General features: G+C 38.3%; 1 protein-coding gene across 1 annotated transcript in view; it reads left to right on the plus strand.

The window, feature by feature from the left end:
* Positions 1–8,793, plus strand: part of LOC149774740 (arf-GAP with SH3 domain, ANK repeat and PH domain-containing protein 1-like) — a 204,935-nt gene that overhangs the window by 177,849 nt on the left and 18,293 nt on the right. The window contains exons 27-28 of the mRNA XM_089944763.1: positions 1,025–1,095; positions 3,857–3,982. Coding sequence (XP_089800889.1) covers positions 1,025–1,095; positions 3,857–3,982 — 197 coding nt within the window. The remainder of the gene's footprint in view (positions 1–1,024; positions 1,096–3,856; positions 3,983–8,793) is intronic.

Below are 8,793 nucleotides of genomic sequence, written 5' to 3' on the forward strand. Positions count from 1 at the left end.
AGGTAATGTTTTGATCCGAGACATCTCAGAAGCTGATGGCTAGCATACAGAGTTGTTATCTCATTGGTTTAGCTTCCCAGAGACAAAACTTGAATCTGGTGTGTCTCGTGTATGCATCCCAGATGCATACCAGACTCAGTTAAACCAACACAGCATCATGATTTCACTGGAGTTGCCAGTGAAATTTAACATTAAGATTTCAGTAATTATCTTAATAATCTGATAGAGCTGTCATAGTTAATGTGACCATATGTCATGTTGATTTAAGTTATCATTCACATAGGAAGTCCTACCTTTCTTCCCTTGAATGATACCCAAGGCACAAGTAGACTGCTCCAACCTATTCTCTTAATATTAATGTGGTTGGGGACTGTATTCCAAGCAGAAAGCAGATTTTCTGATAAATTATGTTTCTCCATGACTACTGTCCCAATCACATTACTTAAAGACCCTACCATCAACCCTTTTTTGGTAGTTTGCTCAGTTTAAAAATTGGTGACACCTATTGATGGCAGTGGGAGGTACTGGGCAAGAGTTATTGCCCTTTGTCTATATAATGTAGACAGAAAAGCTGAATTTTTTGTCTTTTGGTAGGACTGGATTCAGGAGATAACTGGCTTATATGTTGTAATGTTAATGTGAATAAGTAAGTATTTGCAGAGAGATGTAATATTTAAGAAAAATATACCTTATATTTCAAAATTGATTGAATGGAACATGCATAATGATGAACTTTTTACCCAAAATATAATTATTGGCAATCATTTGAAAGAATGCTCATGAAAAACACTGTTCAGAAATAGTGGCTGTTTGGCTTGCTTGTTTTCTTGCCAGAGCTGCTCTAATTTTTAAATGTGTTTCAAGTGACTGTAGCCATTGATTGAGACATAAAGCTTCTGCCAAAGGCCCAAGGTATTGTTGATGTTGGTAATGTGGTGTGGTGAGATTGTTTGGATTGGTATATGTTTTTGAAAATAGCAACTGTTGCAAGTGTACATGATAATGAACTTGTTTTCTCATTCAGGTATCAGACCACTGTCAAATGCTGTGACACCACAGGACTCTCCTCCACCTGTACCCGCCCCTAGACAGAAGGTATGCATGTTTTTTTGTTTTTTTCCTCTCAATCAGGTGCATGAAGTGCAGATGCTTTAGTGTTCATTTGTTATTGTTGTGTTCAGTATTCATTTGGGCTGGAATTTATTTCTTCAAATTATTGAAGTGATTTTTCTCTGGAAATACAGAGTCCTCATAAAAAATAAATATTCTTGGACAGAGACATTCACTATGATTTATAGCGAATTCAAACCTGGAATTATGTTACTGTGTTTCAACAAAAGACTGTTGGTACCAAAACAAGACACAGGGTGCCACAGGCACATCAAAACCTTCACCTCTGTACTTAATTTTGATTTCCACTAAAGTTTGTTAAGAAGTTTTATTATTAGGACTGATGTCTGTAATTCTGGGATTATTCTTTTTCATTTTTCATTTTCACTTTGTATTCTAGAGAAATAAATTATTTGTTGAATTTTACAAAGCTTGTTGCTTTTCACTCTCTTCTGTTACTTATTAACAGAGTAGACTTGAAACAAAAGTTATGGAGGAAAATGATGAGACCTGTCTTGCTTTCACAAATTATTATTCCTCACCCCCATGTGTTTTGTATGCAGTATGTGTAGAAGTATTGCAGGAGTATTTTTAGAAGACTCATAATACAAATCACAATCTATATAGATGCAAGTTTTTCAGGTTGTTGGGTACACTTGCTACTGGGCTTGGTAATTGTTAGCAGCAAGTGAATCAAGTAAGAGACATCAAAACATTATTCTCTTGGAAATTAAGGCCGTTCTCAGTGTTCCAAACATTGGTGGAATGCATCCAAAGGATGATGGTTCTTACAATGTTGGACAATTCAGTGTTCTCTGCATTGGTCTTTCTTTCATTGAGTCTGTGCAATGTGGGGCCGGCGGATAATTGACCTATTTGCAATGAGGTAGAACCACAAATTCCCCATTTTGTCTCTCCATTCCTGGAACCAGAAACATGGGTCATTGATGTCACTTCAGTTATCTGGGAGGGAATATGGGTATGTGCATCCATTCCAGCTGTTCAGTTACTGAAACTAATCAAGCAAATAAGGGGAATGGTTTACAAAGTAGTTTTGATTGCCCCTCTCTCTGACACTATAGATCCTGAATCAGTGATCTGCTTCATTTAGCAATGGACATACCCAGGAAATTTGTGGTCATCCCCATGCTGCTCAGACAGCTGTTGTTGCCTTTATTCCAAATGTGTCTGGACCAACATTTTCTTCATACATGTAATTTCTAAAGGATTCCTGGCATAAGGTGTTCCCAGAAGGAAACATCTTTTGGGTTGTGACATGGTTCAGCATGTCGAGTTTCATCATTTGTCTTCACCTCAGTAAAGCGGTTATCAAGCAAGATTTGTTCCCTGAGAGCACTATCCGCAGCATGCACTGTGAGTGAGCTGTGTGCACTGTTCATGGATTTGAACTTGAAACAGTCCAGTTCTGATGGCTCAGTTTTATTACTGATGTAACCTGGTAGGATTGCTAAAAACAGGTTACCTTTGATCATCAACCACAAATTAACAATCCAAGAATGCTCACAGATCTGGTACAACTCATAAAGAATTCAGTTGGTGAAATAGGAGCCATTTCCACAAGTCTGGCCATCAAACATTGTCTCAATTTGAGACAAAATAAAGTCCTTTTTATGGTATGCAGTCTGTTTTCTACAGTTTCTATTTCTGTGACCTTGCAAAAGAGAGCTGAATCTTGTCAAGCAGCTGGTAGCTGCCAAGACAGTTACCACACATCATTCATGGCAGCACAATCTTGTCAAGCAGCTGGTAGCTGCCAAGACAGTTACCACACATCATTCATGGCAGCACAATCTTGTCAAGCAGCTGGTAGCTGCCAAGACAGTTACCACACATCATTCATGGCAGCACAATCTTGTCAAGCAGCTGGTAGCTGCCAAGACAGTTACCACACATCATACATGGCAGCACAATCTTGGACCCAGGCATGACCATGCGCTTTTTTCTGGATTAACCCTGAAAGCTTTGCATATGAGGCCTTTGCCAAGGTGACATCCCACAGGGATCATCCTCCCATGTGTGTGAATAAATTATATTAAGTTGTACCAAGTTTTGGTTAGGAGAAGTTGAGATTTCAGTACAGCAGTTATTGTGCACCTACAGGATGATGTGGGTAGAACTTGCATGCTCAAGATTCCCCTCCTTGTCTTGCTTTTCTCTCCTTGTTTTAATCTGATTGGATAATGTTTTGGATGGGGAAAGGAAAAGTTTTAGTAAATTAGGTTTCTCAAACAATACTTGCCAATCACATTACTATCAATCCTCCCACATTCCCCACAAATGTGATGTTTCACTCGAGCTTAAATTGGTGACATCTAGGATGTGGGTGGCCATAGAGTGGGAACAAGTGGAATTAATGTGTAAGAGTTGCTGCCCCTTAGCTAGATGATCTATAGATGGAAAGATGGTTTTTGTTGGGGGGTGGGGTCTTCAATGTAATGGTTAAGCATTTCAGAGAAATAAAATTTGCCTAAAAATTTCCTTTAAGGAAAAAAGTATATATTTGATATAAAATCCTGTAATTTAATTCTGTTAGTTAGCCTTTCAGTACAGCAGTTATTGTACACCTGCAGAAGTTTTGCACTATCAATTAAATGGTGTTTTGCTAGAAAAGTTTTAGCAGTTCATCAAAATGATTTTTTTATCATAATCATTAAGACGTGGTGTTATCTTTTATACGGTAATGACTATTATTTACTTGCATTGTGATTTGTTTCCTCCATGCTAGCCCAAAAGAGCCAACTTCAGACGAGGGCGTGCAATTTATGACTGTGATGCAGATAATGATGATGAGCTGACATTCCGCATCGGGGAAATTGTGATCCTTCTACAGGAGGAAGAAGAGGAATGGTGGGTAAGTGATAGTAGCAAAGATGCTCCCAGGGTACACGATCGCATGATTCATGCAAAATTTGTACGAATTTGTGCACTTGGAAAGCAGTAATGCGCAAGAACTCCAGCAAATTAATTTCAAGTTGCACATATGAAAATGTACCCTGCACAGTATACAACTGTATTCAGCCATTCACCTTTACTTGTTGAAATGGTAAAAAATATTCAAGCACCTGTTGCAATATGTATTTTGTCATAACTGTTGACATATCTGGTTTTTTGGGCTTAACGTGAATGATTTTTAATCTAAATTTTATTGGCGTATTGTGTCCTGTAACAAGCAATTTGTCAAAGTTGGGTGGGTAAGTGATAGTAGTGGAACAGCGCATAAGTAATTAAAATAGAGCTGTGGGTAAGTGATGGTAGGGAATGGTGGGTGAGTGATAATAAGGGATTGTTGTGTTAGTGATAATAGGGGAGTGATGGGTAAGTGATAATATGGGAGTGGTGAATAAGTGATAACAGGAGTGGCGGGTGAGTGATTATAGGAGGATGGTGATTTTTAGTGATAATAGGTGAGTGGCAGACAAGTGATATTAGGAGAGTGCTGCATATGTGATATTAGGAGAATGGTGGATAAGGGATAATAGAAGAGTGGTGAATAAGTGATCGTAGATGAGTGATGATTAAATGATAATAGGAGAGTGGTGCATAAGTGATATTAGGAGAGTGGTGGATAAGTGATATCGGGAGAATGGTGCATAAGTGATATCAGGAGAGTGGTGGATAAGTGATAATAGGAGAGTGGTGCATAAGTGATATCAGGAGAGTGTGGATAAGTGATATCAGGATAGTGCTGCATAAGTGATATCAGAAGAGTGTGGATGAGTGATATTAGGAGAGTGGTGGATAAGTGATATCAGGAGAGTGGTGGATAAGTGATAATAGGAGAGTGGTGCATAAGTGATATCAGGAGAGTGTGGATAAGTAATAGTAGGAGAGTGGTGGATAAGTGATAATAGGAGAGTGGTGCATAAGTGATTCAGGAGTGCGTGGATAAGTAATATTAGGAGACTGGTGGATAAGTGATAATAGGTGAGTGGTGCATAAGTGATAATAGGAGAGTGGTACATAAGTGATATCAGGATAGTGCTGCATAAGTGATATCAGGAGAGTGTGGATAAGTAATATTAGGAGAGTGGTGGATAAGTGATAATAGGAGAATGGTGCATAAGTGATATTAGGAGAGTGGTGGATAAGTAATAGTAGGAGAGTGGTGCATAAGTGATATCACGAGAGTGGTGGATAAGTGATAATAGAAGAGTGGTGCATAAGTGATATCAGGAGAGTGGTGGATAAGTGATAATAGGAGAGTGGTGCATAAGTGATATCAGGAGAGTGGTGGATAAGTGATATAAGGAGAGTCGTGCACAAGTGATATCAGGAGAGTGTGGATAAGTAATAGTAGGAGACTGGTGGATAAGTGATAATAGGAGAGTGGTACATAAGTGATATCAGAATAGTGCTGCATAAGTGATATCAGGAGAGTGTGGATAAGTAATGTTAGGAGAGTGGTGGATAAGTGATATCAGGAGAGTGGTGGATAAGTGATAATAGGAGAGTGGTGCATAAGTGATATTAGGAGAGTGGTGGATAAGTAATAGTAGGAGAGTGGTGCATAAGTGATATCAGGAGAGTGGTGGATAAGTGATAATAGGAGAGTGGTGCATAAGTGATATCAGGAGAGTGGTGGATAAGTGATAATAGGAGAGTGGTGCATAAGTGATATCAGGAGAGTGTGGATAAGTAATAGTAGGAGAGTGGTGGATAAATGATAAAAGGAGAGTGGTGCATAAGTGATAATAGGAGAGTGGTACATAAGTGATATCAGGATAGTGCTGCATAAGTAATATCAGGAGAGTGTGGATAAGTAATATTAGGAGAGTGGTGGATAAGTGATATCAGGAGAGTGGTGGATAAGTGATAATAGGAGAGTGGTGCATAAGTGATATTAGGAGAGTGGTGGATAACTAATAGTAGGAGAGTGGTGCATAAGTGATATCAGGAGAGTGGTGGATAAGTGATAATAGAAAGTGGTGCATAAGTAATATCAGGAGAGTGGTGGATAAGTGATAATAGGAGAGTGGTGTATATGATATCAGGAGAGTGTGGATAAGTAATAGTAGGAGAGTGGTGGATAAGTGATAATAGGAGAGTGGTGCATAAGTGATAATAGGAGAGTGGTGCATAAGTGATATCAGGATAGTGCTGCATAAGTGATATCAGGAGAGTGTGGATAAGTAATATTAGGAGAGTGGTGGATAAGTGATATCAGGAGAGTGGTGGATAAGTGATAATAGGAGAGTGGTGCATAAGTGATATTAGGAGAGTGGTGGATAAGTAATAGTAGGAGAGTGGTGCATAAGGGATATCAGGAGAGTGGTGGATAAGCGATAATAGGAGAGTGGTGCATAAGTGATATCAGGAGAGTGGTGGATAAGTGATAATAGGAGAGTGGTGCATGAGTGACACAGGAGAGTGTGGACAAGTAATAGTAGGAGAGTGGTGGATAAGTGATAATAGGAGATTGGTGCATAAGTGATTCAGGAGTGTGTGGATAAGTAATATTAGGAGAGTGGTGGATAACAGGAGAGTGGTGCATAAGTGATATCAGTAGAGTGTGGATAAGTAATATTAGGAGAGTGGTGGTTAAGTGATAATAGGAGAGTGGTGCATAAGTGATTCAGGAGTGTGTGGATAAGTAATATTAGGAGAGTGGTGGATAAGTGATAATAGGAGAGTGGTGCATAAGTGATATCAGGAGAGTGTGGATAAGTAATATTAGGAGAGTGGTGCATAAGTGATAATATGAGAGTGGTGCATAAGTGATTCAGGAGAGTGGTGCATAAGTGATATCAGGAGAGTGCTGCATAAGTGATAATAGATGAGTGATGATTAAATGATAATAGGAGAGTGGTGCATGAGTTTTAACAGGGTAATAGTAGCTAAATGATAACAGTGGTGGATATAAGTGATACTAGTGGAATGGTCAGTAAGTGATACTAGTGGAATGGTCGGTAAGTGATACTAGTGGAATGGTCAGTAAGTGATAATAAGGGACTGGTGGGTAAGTGATACTAGTGGAATGGTCAGTTAGTGATAATAGGGGAATGACAGATAAGTGATAATAAGGGACTGGTGGGTAAGTGATACTAGTGGAATGGTCTGTAAGTGATAATAAGGGACTGGTGGGTAAGTGATACTAGTGGAGTGGTCGGTTAGTGATAATAGGGGAATGACAGATAAGTGATAATAAGGGACTGGTGGGTAAGTGATACTAGTGGAATGGTCAGTAAGTGATAATAAGGGACTGGTGGGTAAGTGATACTAGTGGAATGGTCAGTAAGTGATAATAAGGGACTGGTGGGTAAGTGATACTAGTGGAATGGTCAGTAAGTGATAAGGGACTGTTGGGTAAGTGAGAGCAGGACAAATTGTGATCCTGATACAGGAGTATGAAGAAGAGAGATGGGTGAGTGATAACAGGGAAGTGATGGGTACAGATTTTTGTGGATATTACATAAGCAGTTTGAAAAATTGTGGTAGATAACCAGTCTACAGCTCGTATCCATTTCTTCTCTAGTACAATAATGCACACCACAGATCAGAGAAATTTTTCTATCACAGTTTTTGAAAGCTGAGTTATTTATAAATTGAAGAAATTTGTTATATTCAGAAAGAGGATAACAACTTCTGTTGAAAAACATGATGCATAACTATTAGGATATTGTACATAATTAAAACATGGTACATAACTGCTTGGATACTGTACATGATGTATACATTATTAAATTTACATAATTTTGGGGATACTGTACATAACTGACTTCTTATTACATCTCCTGAAAAGCAATACTGAAACACAGATATCATGTTTCCGGTGGCATCATCATTGACTTGGAAGTCAAAGTTAAAATTGTAACTCATCTGGCCATAAGGCTATGTAAGAAGTTTGTGGTATGGGATTTTATTCGTTGTGTGTTTTCCAGTGTACATAATGTATCATCTATTTAGAATGGCCGTAAGGCCATGTAGGAAGTTTGTGGTATGGGATTTTATTCGTTGTGTGTTTTCCAGTGTACATAATGCATCATCTATTTAGAATGGCCATAAGGCCATGTAGGAAGTTTGTGGTATGGGATTTTATTCGTTGTGTGTTTTCCAATGTACATAATGCATCATCTATTTAGAATGGCCGTAAGGCCATGTAGGAAGTTTGTGGTATGGGATTTTATTCGTTGTGTGTTTTCCAATGTACATAATGCATCATCTATTTAGAATGGCCATAAGGCCATGTAGGAAGTTTGTGGTATGGTATTTTATTCATTATGTTTTCCACTGTACGTAATGCATCATCTATTTAGAATGGCCATAAGGCCATGTAGGAAGAAAGTTTATGGTATGGTTCTTCATTCATTGTTTATTTAACTTTTATTAAACACCATTTCTCAATTTGATTACTGCTCATGACAGGGGAGATAACTTTTGCCACCACATGAAATTGAAAAGAAATCAAACATCGAGTTGAGAGATTTTGCAAGTGGGGGTTGACGTCCAGTGGGTTTTGGAACATAGATTATGAATTTAAAGTTCATGTTTACATTATGAACCTTTTAGTTGAAACATGATATTGCATTCACTGTATCAGACCACACTTACAAACTTTTCAAATGGATATTTTCCATGTTGACAAAACCAGTGTATCTTATCTCACTACACATTACGGAAAGTTTGTTTAACTGATAAAGAAACATCAACTGCCTTACTAAAAAG

The sequence above is a fragment of the Sinohyriopsis cumingii genome, unplaced genomic scaffold, assembly GCF_028554795.1.
Source record: "Sinohyriopsis cumingii isolate HCF-2022 unplaced genomic scaffold, ASM2855479v2 utg000160l, whole genome shotgun sequence".
Classification (NCBI taxonomy): domain Eukaryota; kingdom Metazoa; phylum Mollusca; class Bivalvia; order Unionida; family Unionidae; genus Sinohyriopsis; species Sinohyriopsis cumingii.